Source organism: Callospermophilus lateralis, chromosome 15 (genome assembly GCF_048772815.1).
Source record: "Callospermophilus lateralis isolate mCalLat2 chromosome 15, mCalLat2.hap1, whole genome shotgun sequence".
Lineage (NCBI taxonomy): Eukaryota > Metazoa > Chordata > Mammalia > Rodentia > Sciuridae > Callospermophilus > Callospermophilus lateralis.
Window position 1 is genome coordinate 42,902,799 of NC_135319.1, and position 20,762 is coordinate 42,923,560.

The 20,762-nt window shown below is 56.3% G+C and overlaps 1 protein-coding gene across 2 annotated transcripts in view; it reads left to right on the forward strand.

Annotated features, from left to right (window-relative positions):
* The window catches only part of Adamts14 (ADAM metallopeptidase with thrombospondin type 1 motif 14), a 72,922-nt gene that overhangs the window by 40,368 nt on the left and 11,792 nt on the right, over window positions 1-20,762 (forward strand). The window contains exons 5-15 of one of the 2 annotated variants that reach the window (XM_077105375.1): window positions 2,186-2,269; window positions 2,863-3,019; window positions 5,404-5,509; window positions 7,004-7,147; window positions 7,998-8,130; window positions 9,379-9,492; window positions 11,526-11,674; window positions 13,330-13,505; window positions 15,634-15,767; window positions 16,150-16,273; window positions 17,241-17,321. In XM_077105375.1, the coding sequence (XP_076961490.1) occupies window positions 2,186-2,269; window positions 2,863-3,019; window positions 5,404-5,509; window positions 7,004-7,147; window positions 7,998-8,130; window positions 9,379-9,492; window positions 11,526-11,674; window positions 13,330-13,505; window positions 15,634-15,767; window positions 16,150-16,273; window positions 17,241-17,321 (1,402 nt within the window). The remainder of the gene's footprint in view (window positions 1-2,185; window positions 2,270-2,862; window positions 3,020-5,403; window positions 5,510-7,003; window positions 7,148-7,997; window positions 8,131-9,378; window positions 9,493-11,525; window positions 11,675-13,329; window positions 13,506-15,633; window positions 15,768-16,149; window positions 16,274-17,240; window positions 17,322-20,762) is intronic. The other variant, XM_077105376.1, reaches the window with a different exon arrangement.

Here is a 20,762-nt window from a genome sequence, read left to right on the forward strand (position 1 = left end):
GACGGACATGTGCAGGAAGGCAGAGACCCAGCAGATGCCCTAACCCAAGTCCCAATGACAGCTCTCCTCCGCTTCTCTCTCCTCTCTTCTCTTCTGTTCCTTGTTTGTTCAGGACATAGTGGGCTTTCAGGTACTCGTGGGGCATGCACGGGTGCCACAGTCTGGCTGGGCACAATTCACGAGCCACTTATGAAGCAGAAATGAACTTTATTTTTAGAACACACACACTGCACCACACAGCTCTTCAGGAATTCCCTCAGAGCCCAACTGCCACCACCGGCTTCCCACAAGCCTCTCAACCCCCCAGTCCTCCTGCTCTTGAGGCCCATTGGCTGGGTCGTGTGGGCGGAGCTTAAAGAGTCCCCCAGTGAGCAGCTCCATGGTCTGAAAGGGCGGGGAGACAGCCCAATGAGCATCACTGCAGAGAGCCAGTCAGCTGGCAGCTGGAAGTTTGCTGGGGCCACGGTGAGCCAATCGGCTGGAAGTTTGCTGGGGCCCCTTCTGCTTTGGCTCTCAATACCCGGGTTGTTTTGTTAGTGTCGCATCCTTGGTCTGCTAACAGAGCACATCAGACCAGGGGGGACCACAACACTGAGCACACCTCAGTGTTGAAGGAAGGCTAGTCCCAGCCTTGGGGCGCAGGAGAGTTGGGCTTCGTAAAAAGTCACTCCACTGCAGGTGGATTATCATTTCAGCCAGCAGCCAAGCTTCCTTGGGTTGGAATTCTGCTGTGTGGCTGGTGGGACCTGCAGGCCCTCCTAGGATATGTCTTGGGAAGGCAGGTCAAGAGGACACCATCTCTACACATTGTGGCTCTTTGTTCCCATGAGGTCTTCGCTCCTGCTGGGGAGGGCAGGAGGGTGGGAGGAGCCCTGTGCCCATTGGTCTGTCTGTCCTGCCTTGTGGCGGGGAGTTGGCAGGGGCTGCCTGCCCACAGTGGGCGCGAGGCTTTGATCTCATTACTCAACTGGATCCAGACACAGGCGCCAGGAAGGTCTGTGAGGAAGCCTGATGCTGGCTGCTGTGGAGTCCGCACGTTGATGAACTGGGCAGGTGCCAGTTCTGGACACTGGGAGAGTGGGCTGGGCTGGGGCTGGGGCTCTGTGGTGCATGAGCTTCTGCAGCTCTGAGTCCACAGCCTGACTCCAGCCTTGGCTGGCCCTGGAGGGGTGTGTCCACGGGAGCAGGTCTCCAGGTCCCCTCCAGCCTTCCCCTCCCTGTGGGACTCCCACACACATGTGGTGGGAAGCACTGCTCTTCTCTGTTTGGGGGACAACAGTCCCTTTGTAAGTGAGGTTTCTTTGCTTATGAGTGGAAAAGAATTGATGACTGGATGGCCGGGGAGATGGAAGTGGTAAGACTAGGACGTGAAACTCCATTTCTGCTCCTTGTGAAGCAAGCCATGTGAGCAAGAGTCAGAGGCTGGCTGATGGCTGACCAAGCCTCTGGGCTTATGCCACTCCCTTGTGGTTTCCAGATGTTGAGATAGCCATTATTATCCCCGTTCTGCAGAAAAAGAAACAGATGTTCTAAGGGATTCCCTGTTGTGTCCCAATCAGCCGGCTCACAAAGGGCAGGGCTGGGACTTGAACTGAGGACTGTAGGAGACACTTCATCATTGCTGTGTCTCTTCTTGAGCAAGTCATTTCTCTGTGAGTCTCTGAAGCTCCATCTGGGGAATTATTTACAGAAATGACAGCACACCCCATGCATTTATTATGCTTGTAAAGACACAGAATATTTTCCATGAAACAAGCAAAATGTGATTTTGCCTGGCAGTAGGGGAAAAGCTGCTGTTCCAGGGGCAATTGAAAAGGCCAGGGGGCTCGAGCCAGGGTTCCCAGGAAGGCCCTCTTCAGGGATATGGAAAGATGAGTGTCTGGTCAGGGGCTTGAGTTGGGGACTGTGCCCACTTTGCCTCCCCACACTCGCTTTGGCATCACAGAGAGAGCTCAGCACTGGAATTGAGGGCTCCAGGTCCCGACCCCCAGCTCCTGTTAGCTCTGTGTCCCTGGGCAAGTCAGGTGACCTCTCTCAACCTCAGTTTCCTCCCTGGTAAAGTGGGGATAGGAATGCCTGTCTGATGAGGCCATGGTGGGGTAAAGTGGGGTACCACCGGTGGATACCGGGCCCAGGACCTGGCGCGTCGAAGGCTCCTGGCGAATGTGTGCTCTTGTCCTTGCAGGTGGATGAGATTTACCACGACGAGTCCCTGGGGGCCCACGTGAACATCGCCCTTGTCCGCCTGGTCATGGTCGGCTACCGCCAGGTGAGGCCCCGCCTATCAGCAGGTGGGGTTTGGGGCGAGGGTAGGAGCAGCCATGTGGGCAAGCATCCGGGAAACCAGGCCACAGGTGTCGGGGAACCTGCCATGTCTTCAGGAGGGGAACTGACAGTCCTGGTTCCTCACAGAGGGAGGTCCCTCTTCTTGGGGAACTGAAGGGAAACTGAGGCACTGACAGGCTGAGCCCCGGCTCTATACTCTTAGGCCAGTCACTGATTGTCCATACGGGATATCAGCTGAACTTCCCTCCAAGGGCAGCTGCCAAGACCAGAGGGGAAAGTGAATGTAGTGTCGTGTGACGCTCAGGACAGCTCCACTTGGACGCTTAGTTGAGGGTTTGGGAATAGCATGTGTCATTCTTCATGGACACATGCATGGGCTTGGCACGGGGGTGGCTGATGAACACCCCTGAAGCAGGGAAGGCTGTGTGCCAGGGGCAGCCACGTGCAGAGAGCTGGGGATCTCTGGAATGCGCACTGCCGTCCCTTGGGCCTTGGGGCATCCACCGGAGTGGAGGGAGAGTGGCCCTTGGCACCCGGGCTCTGACCACTCCGCTGTTGCTGCCCCTCCCCCCGCAGTCCCTGAGCCTGATCGAGCGTGGGAACCCCTCACGCAGCCTGGAACAGGTGTGCCGCTGGGCGCACTCCCAGCAGCGCCAGGACCCCGGCCACGCGGAGCACCACGACCACGTCATCTTCCTCACGCGGCAGAACTTTGGGCCCTCAGGTATGCAAGGTACCGTGGGCTGGGCCGGGGGTGGACGGGCTTTCTGTGGGGCCTGCCCCAGGTCAGTGGGCGGGTTCAGGACCTGGGTGGGCAGATGGGTGAACTTGGAGTGGTTCCTTGGAGACCAGAGCAAGTCAAAGGGTCCCCACTGAGGTGCCCATTCTTTTAGTTCAGCCTGCAGGCAGCTGTGAGTGGTCAAGCCCTGGGCCTGGTGCTTAGTGTCCCAGAGCCTGGCTTCTTAAAGACCCCCTGGCGACTTTTAAGATATTTCTGTCCACATCATGTCCTGCTATCCTTGTTGTAGATTGTGAGCACTTGGGGGACAGTCGTGTGGCCTGCAGGAAAGGCAGTCCACACCCCGCCCTGCTCCAAGCATCACTGCCCAGGGATCCAAGATCTCATCACCCTCTGGGTTATTCCAACTCTCAAATGGGGAGAACAGCACTGTATGTCTTCCTTCATTCCATGGCTGCTCAAAGGGCCACGGAAGGCATGAAATGTCCATGACAGTGTACCGGCAGCTGAGCATCTGCAAACATGTGTGACTTTGACCCCCAGGTTTCCCATATGGGGAAACTGAGGCAGAGCATGGAAAAGAGGCTTGCCCATACCCCCCACCGAAGTCGGGAGACAGGCCTGAGCCCACACTGGCTCTCCAGGCCCTACGTTGAGGGCTTTCTAGTTTTTTCTGGTTTTAATGCTAGAAATAAGTGAGCCCACCCTGCCTATCCAAGGGTTTCTCATACGAATCACTGACGCCCCAAATGTGGCGGACAGACACATGCATGCATGCAGATGCAAGATGCAGTGTGCACACGTACAGACACGCATGTGGATACCCGGACCCATGTACATATCCACAGATACACACACCACACACACACACACACACACACACACACACACTTAAGTATGTAATGACACGGCATGTGGCCAGTCCCAGACCTCCACGACATCAGGGATTCCAAACCTCCTTCCTACCACAGCTTTTCATTAGGCTCCCCAGACCGTGTCAAATGAGAGAGCGCTTAGCAGCTCTAGGTCAGGGGATGTTCTCTCTACAGGTCCAGTTCGATCTGCCCTCCCAGCCCATAACCTGGTCAGGAGTTTTTGTTTCTGTTTGGCTTGGTGGTGCTGGGGATGGAACTCAGGGCCTCATGCATGCTAAGCACATGCTCTACCACTGAGCCCTAGCTCAGCCCCTGGGCTGGTCTTAAAAGTAGTGCCTTAGCACACAGTGGCGCTTGGTAAGCGTTGCCCATCGCCGCCACTACCCAAGCCAGCCTGCTGCCTTGCCACGGTTCCTGTGTGGTCTGACTGCACCTTAGTCAGTATTTTGTGACCCCTGGAGAGTCATCTTACCTGTCCTCCAGGCCACCTCTGCTGCCCACATGCCATTCCCTGCTCCCCTCAACCCCTGCATTGGAAGCCACTCCTTTCCCCTTCCTTCAGCTCATCCAGGACTGTCCCCACCCCTCACTCTCTAACTCTAGCACTTCACCACCCCTCCTCCAGTCTAATCACCGAGTCCTCCTGAAACCGGACCTCCCTTAATGGTGGGTGCTGGGGCGGGAGCGGGAGATGGATTTGATTCCTCTCTGATTTCTCCATGATATCTAGAGAAGTTTTTATTTTCCCTGAGATGGGGTCTTACTACGTTGCCCAGACTGCTCTCAAACTCCTGAGCTTGGCTGGGCACGGTGGCCCACGCCTATAATCCCAGTGGCTTGGAAGGCTGAGGCAGAAGGATCGCGAGTTCAAAGCCAGCCCTGACAACTTAGCAAGGCTCTAAGCAACTCAGAGAGACCTGTCTCTAAATAAAACTTAAAAAAGGGCTGGGGGTGTAGCTCAGTGGTTGAGTGCCCCTGAGTTCCATCCCTGGTACAAACAAAATAAAACAAAAACAACCAAAAAAACCCTCCTGGGCTCAAGCCATCCTCCTGCCTCAGCCTTCCAAACAGCTAGGACCTGAGGCACACACCACCGTGCCTAGCCCCCCCATACTGTCTAACACAATGTCACCCTCTACCTCCACGTAGAAGGCCTCCCAAGCTTGTTTGCAGACTGACTGACTGACGCCAGGACTGGAGGGAGTCGGTGTGGACTTAAGAGTGTGCGCAGGCTCAGATCTGCCTGGAAATCCCGCCTCTGCTTAGAGGAGGAGGCAGCAGGAGCCTCCAGGCCAGGAGGGAGCCACCAAGCCCTAGGGTGTGGGGGCAGCTACCCAGGTCTGCTCTGCTATGGGTAGGACTTTGGGAGCATCCTGCTTCTCTAGGGACCCTCTAGCACAGGCCAGGCTGTCCCTGAGGTGGCCAGGCTGGGCACCGACCCTGTCCTGTCCTGCCTCATCTGCCTATGACTTCTCTCTCTGCCCTCTCCCCTCTCCCTGGCAGGGTATGCGCCTGTCACTGGCATGTGTCACCCCCTGAGAAGCTGTGCCCTCAACCACGAGGATGGCTTCTCCTCTGCCTTTGTGGTGGCGCACGAGACCGGCCACGTGTAAGTGGCACCAGGAGGGTGGGCGGTGCCGGTGGGTCTGTGCTGGGGGCTGGGCCATGAACGCCAGGGAGTCCTGTGGGGGAAGGCTTTCCCCAGATCAGGGTCTGGTCCCAGCGTCCTAGGTAGACCTGCGAGGCTGGTCTACCCCCGAGGCCTGGTGTCTCAGAGTGCTCCTGAGGGAGAGGGAACAAGGGCCCCACAACAATTCTGGGCCTGGGGACCAAATGTGGCCCTGCCTTTGGGAAGTTCAGTGGCAGTGTCCCTGTCATAGGCTGCGGCTTGTTTTCTGGGTGGTCTCTGTCCTTGGCTTCCCTCCATCTGCCCTCACCTCAAGGTCCTGGTGAGACCCGTTCCAGCTCACACCAGGGCCCTGTGCTCACGGGAGAGCTGGCCTGAGCCCATCACAAACAGGCACACTTAAGCCCAGGCAGCAGGCCAGCAGGGGCTGGCTGTGGGCTCTGCACCAAGGTTGTTTACAGCAGATTCATTCATTCATTCAACCGGTGTTTCTTGCAGGCCCTGTCCTAGGAACAGGGCTGCAGTGGAGAGCCGGAGAGAGACACCCGCAACAGACGGACTGGAAAGAAAGAGCCACGTCCCCTGTGTCAGGTGGCAATGTGCACAGGCCACGCGGCTGGGCTTGCATCCACAGAGGCACGGCTAAGGGATGCCCTCGGCTCCGTTTCTCCCACAGCAGTGGTGCCTCCTCTCTCTGGGTCTTAGTTACCTCCACTGTGACACAGGGGCTGGCACCAGCGACACCGAGGTGCCTCCCTGCTGTGGAAGCTGATGGTTGCATCTCTCTGGAGCCAGGAGTTCCTCTTCCTGGAGAGAACAGGGGGCACCCACCCTTCCTGAGCAGAGGCTCCTACCTGTGGAGAGACAAGGATGAGCTTAGGGGGCCCATGTGTCTACCTGGGGGTCCGGGCCAGATGCCGTCCCCTGGAATTATTAAAAATTACTGTGAAGTTTGGGCTTTGGCATTAAACATGAGCCACAGAGAGCAAAGTTTTAAAATTTAACTATCTTGGAGAGTGCCTATCCAGCGCCGAGCTCAGGGGTATGTCTGGGGTCTGGGAGAGTTTAAGGGTGGCACCTGGAGGGCTCAGGGAAGGGTCTAGATCTCCTGACCTAAGTCTGCGCCTTCAGCCTGGTGGGAGACAGTGTGTGACACTCGAGTTGATGGTGGCAGCACGGGGGGTGCTGTAGCCGACGGCCCACGGGCAGGTGGCCTGGGCTGGTGTCCTGGAGCAGCAGTGGGTTGGGCTAGCCATGGAAGGTAGTGATGAGGGTGGGTTTGAGGAGGGAGACGGGTGCTGGGAGGAAAGAACAGAGGAGCCCCAGGCAGACACAGCTTGCACCCGGTGGCCTTGGAGAGAGAGGGCTCTGCCTCCCCAGGGCCCGCAGCCTCCTGCCTCCGGCCTGCCTGCCTGTCATCCCTGGGGTGGGCACCCCAGCACGACTCAGGCCTCCCCTCTGTCCCCTGCCTTCCAGGCTCGGCATGGAGCACGACGGGCAGGGGAACGGCTGTGCGGACGAGACCAGCCTGGGCAGCGTCATGGCGCCCCTGGTGCAGGCTGCCTTCCACCGTTTCCACTGGTCCCGCTGCAGCAAGCTGGAGCTCAGCCGCTACCTTCCGTAGGTCACCTCTGCCCCGGGGGCTAGGGCTGGGGAGCAGGTGGCTTTCTCCCTCACATTACTGCTGATACCCTACCTGGCCCTCTCCAGCCACCTGACCTAAACACCCCCCTCAGCATCACAGGGGGGTGGTGTGCACAGGAGGCGGCTTGCATTTAATTCTTATTAAAAACCCAGACCCCTGCCCCACCCAAGATGCTAATGAGAGTCAGCTGGCAGTCCTCCTGGGACTCTGGATTCACCCAGTCTGTAGGCAGTACCCAGGCTGAAGGCTGGGAGCCTCAGGCCGGGGCTGGGGTGTCTCTGTCTCCCCAGAGGCCCAGAGAAGGGGCAGGCTGAGAGGGCATGTCCAGGTGCAGGGCCAGTGTAGAGATCCAGGCCTGAGAAGGGGCCGGAGTGGACATGGTGGGCAGCTGGAGGCAGGGATGCGGTCGTGACCTCTGCAGGGAGCTGGCCAGGCCAGGCTTCCCGGTGCACTTCCTGCCCAGGGGCTGGGCTTTGCCCCATCCCTCGGGGCACAGAAAGCCTCACATTATCCACAAATCGACTTTAATCTTGGCCATGGTGTGCCTGTCCCTTTAACATGACTCAAACTGGTCTCCTAAGCCAGCTGTGACCAAGCTCCTAGCCCCAGTCCGGGGTCCCTTGCCCTTCTGCTGATGGAGCCCTCCCACGCAGTCACTGGGAGAGACCAAGCCCCAGGCCAGGGCTGCTCGGGTCAGCCTTCCTCCCTGCAGGAGCGGCCCCCCATCCCTGCAGGCTGCGTGCCTGTTGGAAACCCCAGCCCCAGCAAGGAAGAGCGAGGGACCTCCTGCTCGCGGCCCGGCTCACCCCCTTGCTTCTCTGGCAGCTCCTACGACTGCCTCCTTGATGACCCCTTTGAACCCACCTGGCCGCAGCCCCCGGAGCTGCCCGGGATTGACTACTCAATGGACGAACAGTGCCGCTTTGACTTCGGCACCGGCTACCAGACCTGCTTGGCAGTGAGTATTCCCTGGGCCTCTGCCAGGCCAGGAAGGCCAGGCCATGTCCTTCCATGAGCCAAGCTAGTCGTTCACAGGGTACCTTCCACCTGGACCATCAGTCAGCCTGGGGATGGCCTGCAGGCTTAGTGCTGGCCACCAGGGAGGAGCAGGGTGGACAGGACGCAGGCCCTGCCTGGGTCTACTTGTGGGGACAGGTATGTCAGGGGGCTTGAACAGACTCTACCCTGGGAAAGACGGTAGGAGTAGCCCAGGGAGGGAGGCCCTGGCTGGCTGCTCCCTGGGGGTTCACCTGGGGAGCCGTCCAGGTGTTAGATCAGGTTCTGGTCCTTGGGAGCACCCCTGTACCCTCATGTCACCTTTCTCCAGGGGGGTCAAGTCCTTTCCCCCGCCCCCATCCTTATGCCCGAGACTGCAGATACCAGGAGCATAACCCTGGTCCACCCTGCAGGACAGGAGGGGAGGCCCTTAAGCCTAGAGATCAGCTCAAATCACCCGGGAAAGAACCAAACTGTGCTACCTGTGGCCCTGGCTGAGGCTCTGATAAGGTGACATCAGAGGGCAGGGCACTTTCTGAAGGGGAGGCCTGGGTGATCCAAGTGCTTTGTACCCCCCACGTAGGGTATTCAGGGCCCTCACCTGCATGGGACAGAGGCTCTCTTTGGTACCAGGAGGAGCCCCTGTATGTGGTCACCTTCCCTTCTCTCCAGACCATGCTGGGACGTGTGGTCTGACACAGCACAGCTTTGGGATGGAGGGACAGGGTATGGGATCTCAGTGCCTAAGTGCTGTGTTGGTGGGATGCTCGTCTGGCAGGTGGGGATGAGGCCCCTGGGGCTTTCCAGGACAGTCTGGAATATACCATCTCCAACCTCTGGCCTTGCGGGATGTCCACCGTAGAGGGGGATGGGGGCCTCAACCTCAGCGGTATCCCTTTAGCATCCCCCATATCACAGGAATTGGAGAACTCCTCAGAGCCTGAAACTCTTGTCCCAGGTCAGTGACAAGGTAGCTTCTGCAGATTAGGGAAAGGAAGCCAGGAGAGGACCTCTCCTAATGGGGAGAAGAGGGGCCCTGGGAGCCCGTGGCACTTGGGGTGAGAGGAGCTTGAGAGTGTGTGAGCTCTGGCTTCCTCAAGGTTTCCAGGGCTCCACCACACCTCCCTCTCTCCACCGCCACCCCCTGCCCCTTAGACAACTTGTGGGGGCTGGAGAGTCAGCCTGGTGACCCAATCCCTTTGCCACACAGTTCAGGACCTTTGAGCCCTGCAAACAGCTGTGGTGCAGCCACCCGGACAACCCATACTTCTGCAAGACTAAGAAGGGGCCCCCGCTGGATGGGACCGAGTGTGCACCAGGCAAGGTAGCTGCAGGGTCTGCAGCAGAAGTGCTTCCCCCGGGGTGGGACATCCATGGCTGGGACAGGTGCAGATCCTGGAGGCCCCAGGCCTGTGTATACGTGAAGGAGGGGCAGTGCCAAAGGACAGGGCAGCAGATCTGCCAGGAGTCTCCTGCAGCCTCCCACGCGCTACACTTCCCCTCCATACGGGAGCCCTTTGCCTCCGCAGTTGGCCAGGTGTAGCAGGATCTCATAACCCGTCAGCAGGAATGCTTGCCCCGTTTTACAGATGAGAAAAGTGAGGTCGGAGCAGGTCAAGGAATTTGTCCGGGCCATATAAAGAGTGATTAGCCTTCGGGGGATGAAGGAAGACTCCAAGCATCCACTCCCAGCCCCAAGCTGTCCCTTTGTCCCTCAGTGTTGAGATGTTCCTGGGTGTTTGCTTCCTTGTGCATGCCTGGGTGCCAGGGCTGCTTTGGTCAGGGGACCTCGTTCCTGGGTCTGAGGACCCTGAGCTGGGGTTCTGCTCTCTTGCTGGCCCTGCCCTTGTGTGTTGGTAACCTTGGGCCATTCATTGAACTTCTCCAGCCCTGCTGATGCTGCTTATCCCTGACCAAGCCTCCTTCCCGTGCCTCAAGATGGAGGTTATAGGGTCAGGCCAAAGCAAGTAAAGGAGCCAAGAAAAAGCAGGATGGTTCAGAGAGGTTTTTGCTTAGCATCAGCCATGAGCCTAGTGCCCCACCCCCCAGCTTGCCCTCTGACCTGTGACCTCTGCCCTAGCCAGGCTCAGCCTGCTCCTACTGGCCCTGCTGGGCATCTCCCAGGTTTGTGCCTTCACAATGGATGGGGCTTCCCTAGCCCTGGATGTGCCCCATGGTCTCCAAACCTGGTTGGTTCCCTTCCTAGACAGCTTTATCTGCTCCAGGTCTTTCTGCTTCTTAAATTTTCCCAGGTGGTTTCAAAGTCCCAGGCCCTCCCAGGTCACAATTTCACATAAAGAGTTAATCCGTGAGTCTCAGTTTGAGCTGCATGTTGGAATCACCCAGGGAGCTTTTAAACTCCCCACCCCTAGAACAGGGAGTGACTGACTGCACATGGACCCAGAGGGTGTTTTGGGGGTGGTGGAAGTGTTCTGAAATTGGATCTTGGTGAAAGTTGCACGACTCCCACAATGAGTGACTTTTATGGTTTGTAAGCCGTGCCCCGCCATAGCTTCTGAGAGCCCTTTCCCCTGGGGATTCCGGCTTAGCTGGTCTGCAGGAAGCCCAGGCATCTGGAGTTTTAAGGGCCCCCCACCCCCTACCCTATGACTCCAAGATTGAGAATTGCTGAGCTCATCTCTTGAGAAAGGCCCAGAGAGTTTTGCTCTGTTTCCTTCACATTAACCTAGAGCAAAAGAGAGGGCATTCCCCTCCTTGGAGAGCCCAGCTCCCACTCTGCAATAGCCCTGGTGAGCAGGTGAGTGTACCCAGGCTCAGCAGGAATAGTGGCCCACCCAGCTGGTCATGGCGGAACTGGGGCTGCAGCCTGGGCCTCTGGGACTCCACGCTTCTGCTGCCCACACTGCAGGGCAGGCCCCCCTGGCCAGCTTGACTCCAGGGACACATCTGCTTGTGGCCCCAGGAAGGAAAGTCAAGGTGCATAGCCAAGATCAGATCTAGATAGCCTGGGAAGGTTGGTCTCCTCCTCTTTTTATTGCTCCTGGATGATGATTGAACTGATTGCATATTTATTCTCCTCATTAATCTCATTCAATACGCTCTGCTATTTCTGGAGCTCTGTGTGCTCCCTGCCCTGAATTCTGTAGTGAGGTGCAGTTATCCCCGTGGTACTGTTGAAGATGAGGCTCAGGAAGGCGAACCTGCTGTCTGAGGTTGCTCAGCTGGTGACAGGGGTGGGACCCTGTCTACCCCCGGCTCCTCTCTCAATGTCTCTTTTTCTGGGCTCTCCCATGGTGTCGTGTGCCCAGCTGTGCCTTGTATCCTCTTGAGTACCCTCCCGAGCAGGCTCTGCTGCAGTGGTCCAGGGTGACCTCGTGCCCTCTACTTCACCCCCAGTGGTGTTTCAAAGGTTACTGCATCTGGAAGTCGCCGGAGCAGATCTATGGCCAGGATGGAGGCTGGAGCTCCTGGACCAAGTTCGGGTCATGTTCTCGGTCCTGTGGGGGTGGAGTGAGATCCCGCAGCCGGAGCTGTGACAACCCCCCGTGAGTGCACTTGGTGGGGTGGGCTGAGGGTCTTGGAGGGGAAGGTGGTGGTGGGGGACAGAGAATGGCTCCTGTGTGTTCTATGGATGAGGACCCAAGATTGTCAGGGGTGGGGCAAGTCATTCCCACCAGCATTCCCCAGTGACCCATCATTTCTCACTCTTGTGAGTGTTTTGGAATTGGGATTCTCAAATTCTCATGTATAGAAGATTCTCCAGAGGGTCTGGGTGGACCCAAGACACTGTCAATCAAGGCCCCCCTCCCCCGTGAAATGTGTTGCACATGGTCCCCAAGTTTATTTTCTACTGCATGGAACAGAACTTCCTTTTTCTTAACTTACCTCTTTCTAACAAGGTCCTCGTACCCCTACCCAAACTTCAGCATTCTGGAGAGACATTTGTCTCTCAGTCCCTCTGTGGGATCCCCTCCCCTGCTCCATGGTTTCAGAATTTCCCAGCTCTTCGTGGTCCCCATCTCCCAAGCCGAAGCAGCTTGCTTAGGGTAGCCTCATGAGAGATGGGGACTGGCAGAGGCTGCCTGGCGGGTCAGCTGTTCCTAGGGACCTTCACATGGACAGGGCCTGGTCCAGCTTCCTCCTGGCACCAAGTGGTGTGATGAATACTACCAAGGGGCAGACCACAGGACCACAGTGGCTCTAGCATCCTCCTAGGTATGACCCCATACTCCACTGCTTCCCCGCGGGGATGGAGGTTCACCGCTTACTGAAACAGCCGTGCCTTCATAGACAGCTGTACGGACCTCCTGCAGATGGAGCCGAGGTGGACCTCCTTGTAGTCTTCACCTGTGGGAGATACAAAAGCCAAGGTGACGGGAAGGCCCAGTGGCAGCCCTGCTCCTTCACCTCGCAGTCATGACCTGCAGTTATCCCCTGGATCAAAGCAGCCGTCCATTATGCTCCTTTGTAATAATAGCTGGTTTTATTTTTTGAGGCTTAAATGAAATAACATGTGCCCTCGGCACCATGTCCAGCAGAGATTAAGCACTTAATAGACACTAGCGAATATCAAGATAATTGTTACAATTATTATTAACAAAGTGCACTGAGCATTTGGTCAGGGCTAGACAGGATGCTGAGCACTTAATCGCAGACGCCCCTGTAATTCTCCAGCGTCTGTGAGCAGGGTGTGATTAACCTCATGCCCTTGGATTCTTGTGTCAGTAGCTTTAATCCTCTTGACTTCATGGAGAAAAGAGTGTAGCCCAGACACCAGTAGGCAGGTACGATGGGCCCTCTTTTCAAAGGGAAATTCAGGCAAAGCCAAGTGACTTGATCAAGGTGCATGGCCAGGACTTGGACACATGCTCTTCTGATTCCAATCCAAGTCTCCTGGACCACTCTTTAGTGTATTATGAGATTAAATGGATGCGGAAGCAAATAGACATCATTGAGTTATTTATTAAGTGCCTACTGCATGGTTAATCTATCCTAGTGTGCATCTGCCTGCCCCCTCACCCTGGCACACAGTGGAACAGGTGATGTGTGCCCAAGGAGGGGGAGGGAGGGTCTGGGAGGCGCAGCTCAGCGGCCATGCTGCGGGTTGCTTGATAAGTTAGCGGAGCCCTTTGATGCTGGCTGAGCTGCCCCTGAAAGCCCCCACCCACCCCATCAACCTGGTCTCTCTGTGCCACCCTAGCCCAGCCTACGGAGGCCGCCTGTGCTCAGGGCCCTCCTTTGAGTACCAGGTCTGCAACCCCGAGGAGTGCCCCGGGCCCTACGAGGACTTCCGGGCCCAGCAGTGTGCCAAGCGGAACTCCTACTACACCCACCAGAACACCAAGCACAGCTGGCTCCCCTACGAGTCTGAGGATGGTGAGCGGCCCCGTGCCCACTCCCTGTGTCCACTCCCCGTGTCCTGGTGTCCACCGGGGCTGTGTGTTCCCGGGAAGTTCCTCCCTCAGGTGTTCCCATCCGTGGAGGTGTGGGACGTGGAGGTGCCAAAGGGACATTGCCATCATGAGTGTGGCCACAGATCTTTGTGCAGGCCTGTGCGTGGTGACCCTGGGGTCCCCATCTGGACCATCCCTTGATCGCATGCTCTGATCACGGTTTCCCAGCAGATACAAGTGGCCTGGGATGTGGGGGGCGTGGGGGTGCTTTTCCCAGGGATGCTGTAGAATCCTGCAGGCTGTAGTTGGGGCCGGTGCCTTTCAGACATCTGTGCTTGCCTGCATGGGTGAGCATCTGTCCTAAGAATGTTCCAGAGAACACAGGAACACTGTGCTCCCTAGAAAAAGTGAGGCTGGAGCTCAGATCACTTCCTGGAATTTGTCCCTGGGGTCTCCCAGCCCTTCCCAGGGCTTCAGGCGCCTCTCACTTCACATGACCAGAAGCTCAGTTGTATCACATGCCCCAGGTTCTTATCTGGTACTGACCAGGTCTCCTTTCCAGCGGTCACTGGAGGTGATTTGAAAGGCAGGCAGAGGAACCCCTCCAGGCTGCCTTGGATGGTCACACAGGCCTCAGCACTCATGCAGAGGGTCTGAGTTTGGGGACCGTGCTGGTATCAGTTGCTGTCTGCATTGGGTACTCCTGTGAGGCCTATGTTCATGGCATCTTAGAGCCTTCAGGCTCGGGGCCCTTCCCAGCCCTCAGAGCCCATCTCTTGCCCCAAGCTCCTGTGTTTCTCTGTAAATAGATGCTGCTTGCCGTGCCGCCATGGGCTCCAGACAGCTCCCATGAGAGTGGCCTCTCATTCCCTGAGCCCAGGGTTGACCCCAGGACCCCATGCTCCCTGGCTCATGTTTAGAATGACAGAATCCTCAAATTAGAAGGGAACTCAGGGGCCTGTCATGCCACACCCTTTGGAGCACCCTTGTAGGGGGTATCATGGAAGTCGGCTGGCTCCCCTGGACTCCCAGACCCCTCCTGCCTGGTCGCACTGGCCAGGACCCTGCCTGACTCCCATGCAGAGAAACCAAGGCAGTGTGTGTGTCGGGCTCCAGGCTCGGGGCCTGAATGCTGGTGGCGAGTCACCGAGTGGCCTGGGAGCTCAGGGTCTGGAAGCAGGAGCCAGACAGGTTCCTTAGAAATGGGCTGTGGGAGACGGAGGCTGGCCTTGGAAGGCTTCCAGGTCTGGTCAGTAGCAAAATGGGGCAGGGAGGGGAAGGCTGGGGGCCCTGGGCAGCTGGACTTTGGGCTTTTCCCAGGACTTCTAGACAAATTCCAGGAAGCTGGTTAAGCCCCCAGTCTCGCTTTTTCTAAGAAGCACAGCAAGTGTTTATGTTTTCTCTGGAACCTCCTTCTTAGGTCAGCAGCAGCCCAGATAGAGAAGAGAACATTTTCATAGATGGAACCAGAAAGGGCCCTCTTCCCTTCCTTTCTGCCGCTCCATTTACAAACCCCAATCCAGCCCACCGCCTGCCTAGCTTGTCCACCACTTTTGAGGTGTATAAGTGTGTTCAGATGCAGGGTCAGACCACGGTGGGCTCGGCTGCTGGGGCAGGTCCTGCTGAATCACCGTGTGGCCTCTCCTCCTCGGTTTCCTCCTCTGTCATTCTAGAACCTACCTCCCTGGGGTGTTGAGAGGGGCATTTCAGGTTGTACCTCAGGGTGTGCGTCGGCTTTGATACCTGGGAAGCAGCCATTAAGCCTTGGCTTATTATTATGGGTATTATTTGTCCCTTGATTTTTCTCCATATCCCGATGTGACACTCTGCTGACCAGGGATAATGAAATAAGCTGTGAGAGGCTAAAGCACTCGCCCTGGGAGATGGAGACGGGAGAGACGTGACTAATTAGCACGCATCAGAGCAGGGATTTTCTGCCCAGGCTCCACACACAGTGATCCCCCTGCTGTGCAGAGCCGGAGGGGGGTGGTGTACAGGGTTGTGGGGGGCCTCTTGGCTGCACCGCAGGCTGATGGCAGGCCGATGTCGTCCTGGGCTGCCTGCTCTCTGCAAGCCCAGTGGGGGGATCACTGTGGCGCCTCTCCCCACAGACACCCAGAAGTGTGAGCTCATCTGCCAGTCGGCAGACACGGGAGACGTGGTGTTCATGAACCAGGTGGTCCACGACGGGACGCGCTGCAGCTACCGGGACCCTTACAGCCTCTGTGCCCGTGGCGAGTGTGTGGTGAGTGCCCCCTCCAGGTCACCCACCTCTGCTGGTTCTTGGAGACTGGAGGGAGACTCCGTCCCCGTCCCATGCTCCTTAGGAAGATAAGCATGCCTGCACCTGCTGCACTCAGGACACCCCCTTGGTCCTTGACACAGCTCTGGGGTGCTAGAAGGGGTCACTTACTGCCTAGCCCATTCAAGGGGAGAGGAGATGTCAAGAATTGTCACCACACGGGGTTCAAGACCAGGTTGCATGGCAAATCTGTGGGCGACCTGTCTTTGGATACCTTTCTGCCTAGGGTTCCTCTCTAGGCCGAGGCCTGGGGACCAGGGAGGGAGCCAGGGGCTTCAGGGGCCGGATGCAGGGTTCTTTCCGCTCATCTCACCTCTGGCCGCAGCCTGTTGGCTGTGACAAGGAGGTGGGGTCCATGAAGGCTGATGACAAGTGCGGGGTCTGCGGCGGTGACAACTCCCACTGCAGGACCGTGAAGGGGACTCTGGGCAAGGCCTCCAAGCAGGCAGGTGAGCTGGGCTGGGTGGGGTCCTCCTCCTTGATCTGGTTCAGTGTGGGGTTGTGGGGTCCCCAAGTCTGTCCCAGACCTCCCCAGGCTGCCCAGGGGTTGGTGAGCCAGAAGCAGCAGCCCTCACCCCATCTTCCGGGCATGCTGCAGCTGCGCACTAGGCCTGGATCTCAGAGAAGCACCCTCCTGCTGGGTGGTGTGTCGTGCAGGGAGCCCCGCCTCTCATTGGCATCAGGCCTGTTGGTGGGGTGAGGGTCAGATAGGTCTGAAGGTGTGGCCAAGGCCACAAGATTGGTCATCTGTCTTCCTCTTCTTCCTCTTCCTCTTTCTCCTCCTCCTCCTCTTCCTCCTCCTCCCCTCTCTCATTTTCTTTAAACCTGTGGTACCTCTTGCTTTGGACTCCTGGTGTTTCTGAGTTCCTTGGCTCCCCACCTCCAATCTGGTAGTAGTCCTTTACATGTTAGTGTGAACTAGATCTCCCTCTCTGTTTCCCCGGGGTGGGGATCTTATAGTTTTGCTTTGTCTTTCCTTGTATGTGATGGCAGAAGGTTGGCGACTCTGAGAAAGGCTTGTTTCCAGGCCTTAGAGTGGGAGGGCCACGGGGGCCCAAGACAGCCACCTGGGATCTTGTGGCCTATTCCATCGAAATCCCTCTAGTATCCTAAGGTGTGAAAAGAAGGGGAGCTGAGGCCAGAGGCGGGGAAAGGAGAGGAAAGGGGAGAAGTGAGAGAACTGGGCCAAGGGAGGGGGACATAATAGCCACACCTCGCCCACGTGTTTATAGGGTGCCTGAAGCTGTGACATGCCATTGGATCCCTGGGGGAGCAGGTCCCATCCCTGCTTTGCTGAGGAGGACACAAGTTAGAGAGGTTCTGGGGTTAAGTAACATGTTCCTGATTAAGTGAGAGGTTCTGCAAGTGAATAAGGTGGGGGAGATTTCTGCTTTTCTGGAACCTTCCGTGCAGGAGCAGCTGTTAAACTGGCACAGATCCCGGCAGGTGCCAGGCACATCCAGATCGAGGCGCTGGAGAAGGCCCCCCACCGCATTGGTGAGTGCTTGAATGATGACAGAGAATCCCTTTTATTTTATTTCTAAACATATGCTGAATGGGTGACTTGTCCCATGGTTCAAATTTCAGAAGGTCTAGAAGGAAATCTAGTTAAGAGTCCCCCTTGCACCCCTGTCACACAGAGATTGTTTTTTTCCTCAGGGGAAACCACTGTTTAAACTTCTTGTCCATGTGGATGGCTTTTAAAGGAAAACCATTTTCACAGAGTGTATCCGTCAGCTTTTGCTGCATAACATACAGCCCTCAAAACAGTAGCTCCAGATAACAGTCATTTCTGAGCTCACAGTTCTATGAGTCAGTCTCGGGGCTGGGCTCGGCTGGGTGGTTCTGCTGCTGCTTAGATGGACCTGAGCAAATCCTGTCAGCTGATAGGTCTGTTGGGGACTAGTTGGTCTAGGATGTGTGAGGTTGGTGCTGGTTCTCAGCTGGGGTCATAAGGGTGACAGGGCCATATGTGACAACAGGCTAACTGGGATTATTCACAGCGTGTCTGTCATGTGGTCCTCAGCAGTAGCAAGAGAAGGCAAACCTCAAGGTGCAAGCACTTATTAAGTCCCTAATTTTCCAATGTCCCTTTGGTCCAAGTCACATAGCCAAGCTCAGGTTCAAAGGGAAGAAAATCAGATTGTGGCTGGGAGAAATGGTCAAGTCACAGTACCGGGGGGCCTTGCCTGTAGGAATAGGGGGGAACTTGTAGCACTTCTGCATTCTACCTTGGGGACCCTTAAGTTACTCCTGTTATAACGATACTTAAACACAGTCACTATGTGAGGTGTCTACCCTCCGCGCTTGTCACGGTCACAGAGCTATGAAGCCAGGACAGATTAAAAATTAGAATCCTGAAAGAAATTAAAAGATTCAAATTAGTTAAAATAATTCAAACTAAGAATATTAACATAATGTAAGAGATGTTTTTGTTGATTTATTGTGTTTTAGTTTTGATGAAACCAAATTGGCAGTCAGAAAAATAAATGCATCCAGGCCTTGGGGTGGGGGCGTGTAGCTCAGTAGTAAAGTATGTGCTTAGCATGTGCAAGGCCCTGAGTTCCATCCCCAACAACACATGAACCAAAAGTAAAATAATAAGTAAGCGTATCCACATCCATGTAAAATAGATTTGTGGTGGCCAGGGCCCGCGGGGAGGAAATGGGTAATAACTAATGGGTATTGGGTTTCTTTTGGGGGTAATGAAAATGTTCTGGAATCACAACGGCTGTGACTAAAGGATCTGACCAGCACAACTGGGGAGGAGGGAAAGTTTATTTGAAGGCTGTCGGTTTCAGAGTTCTTAGTCCATAGAAGCCTGGCTCTGCCGGCTCTTTGGGGTTCAAGGGGAGGCTGACCATCATGGTGGACGAGTGTGGCTGAGGGAAGCAGTTCACATCGTGATCAGACAGCAGTGAAGGAGAGACTCCATTTGCCAGATACAAATATGTACCCCAAAGCCACGCCCCAGTTGCTACCTCCTGCAGCTACTCCCTGCCACTGCAGGGATTGACTGATGAGGTTAAAGCTGTAACCCAGTCATTTCTCCTCCAAACCTTCTTGCATTGTCTCACGTGTGTGTGCTCGGGGGTCACCACGCCTGAACCCTGACACACAGTGATGCGGTGAATGTTCTAAAGCATCACTGAATTGCACACTACCTCAGGGTGGACTGTGCCACTGTGAACTCTACCTGAGATACAGACGTGGGGCTCCACGGTTTGAGCAGGGCCTGGGGGCCACCAGCAGCAGGTAGCAGGTGGGCTATCCTCTGAACACACGCCTGTGTTCAGAGCCCTCACAGCGGGCCCAAGCACTGCAATGTCACCTTGGTTTGTCACAGAGGCTCCTCTGTCCTATTATGCCCCCTACTGCTTGACACCTACTCCATCATAAACGTTAACACGAAACGTGACATTTCTTGGTGAGCTCAAATATCATGAAAATGCCAACAACCAGATTTTTAGATTATTGTTAATATAATGCTATAAAAATTTTAAGAAGCTTCCTGGAGAACTTGTGTTCCCTGGAGAAGATGTTTGCCTCACCTGCCCTGGGAGGGCCCTGAAAGGATGCGGTGCACACAGGCCATAGGCACAAATGGACGCTCAGGCCCTCTGTGTGCTCCAGTGAGCCCAGGAGTGGGGGCAGAGCCAGTCTGGGTCTGTGCTATAGCAGGAGCCTGGGGACAGTTCAGAGATCTCCTGCAGGATGTGGGCATGGTGCTGGGTCGGGGGCAGGGGGGAGGCACGTTTTCCCAGACGCCTCTCCTGCCTTCCTGCAGATGAGGCTGCATTAGCAGTCAGCCTCTCTACCCTCCAGAAGTCTAGGTCCTTGATCCCCACAGGTGGGGAACGGTCCATGTGGTTGAGCTGTTCTCTGTAGGACCAGGAGAAGGGTGGGAACATTCTGGGATCCTGGAGGGAGAGGGAGCAGGGCGACCTTAGGGATGAGATCTATTTGTGTCACGCATTTATGTGTGTAGGTACATGGTGGCCCTCGGTAGTTTCACAAGTGAGAATAGGCGCATGTGCGTGTGCGCGTGCGTGTGCATGTGTGTGCGTGTGCATGTGTGTGCGTGTGCATGTGTGTGCGTGTGCATGTGTGTGCGTGTGCATGTGTGTGCGTGTGCATGTGTGTGCGCGCGCATGCGTGCGCATTGCTTGCAGGGCGTGTGCTCTCCGCAGAAGCCCGGGACAGGTAGCAGCCTCTGCACTGAAGGCCAAGGCTCTGTCCAAACCTGAACCCTCTTTCTTCCATTATCTTATGTAAGCCTCACGACAATCTATGAAGGAAACCGTGACCCCGTTTTTACAGTTGAGGAAATAGGCTCAGAAAGGTTAGGTAGTGGCCTGTGGTGACAAGAAGCTCGGGGCAGAGCTGGGTCTGGGTGGTAGAGTCACACTGGCCCAACCTCACCCCTGGAATGAGGATTACAGCCAGGTGACCGTGACAGTGGCCATGAGCTGCAGGGTTGGCCGAGGGCAGTGGGGAACTCGGGCTGAACCTGGCCCGAGGTGCTGCCCAGCACTAGGGCAGGCAGTCTGAGGGCGGAGGGACTGGGCAGCCATGGAAGAGGCCCTGGAGGGAAGGAAGTGAGGGGCAGCTCCCAGGAAGGGGAGACTCTGCTCCCCTCCCCCTTCCCTATGGTTGCTGCCTCCTCTCCAGCGAGGGCAGATCCCCGACCCCAGGAAGCCTCAGATCCCTTGTCTGTATTGTAGTAGCCTGGCCCTTAGGATGTCAGCAAGGGGTCACCTGAAGAGCTAGCAGAGTGACTGGCTCATGGTTAGCTCTTGGGTTGCAACTACCTTCTTCTTATTATTATTATTATTTTTTGGTACTGGGGACTGAACCCAGGGGTACTTAACTCTGATCCACACCCCCAGCCCTATTTTGTATTTTATTTAGAGACAGGGTCTCACTGAGTTGCTTATT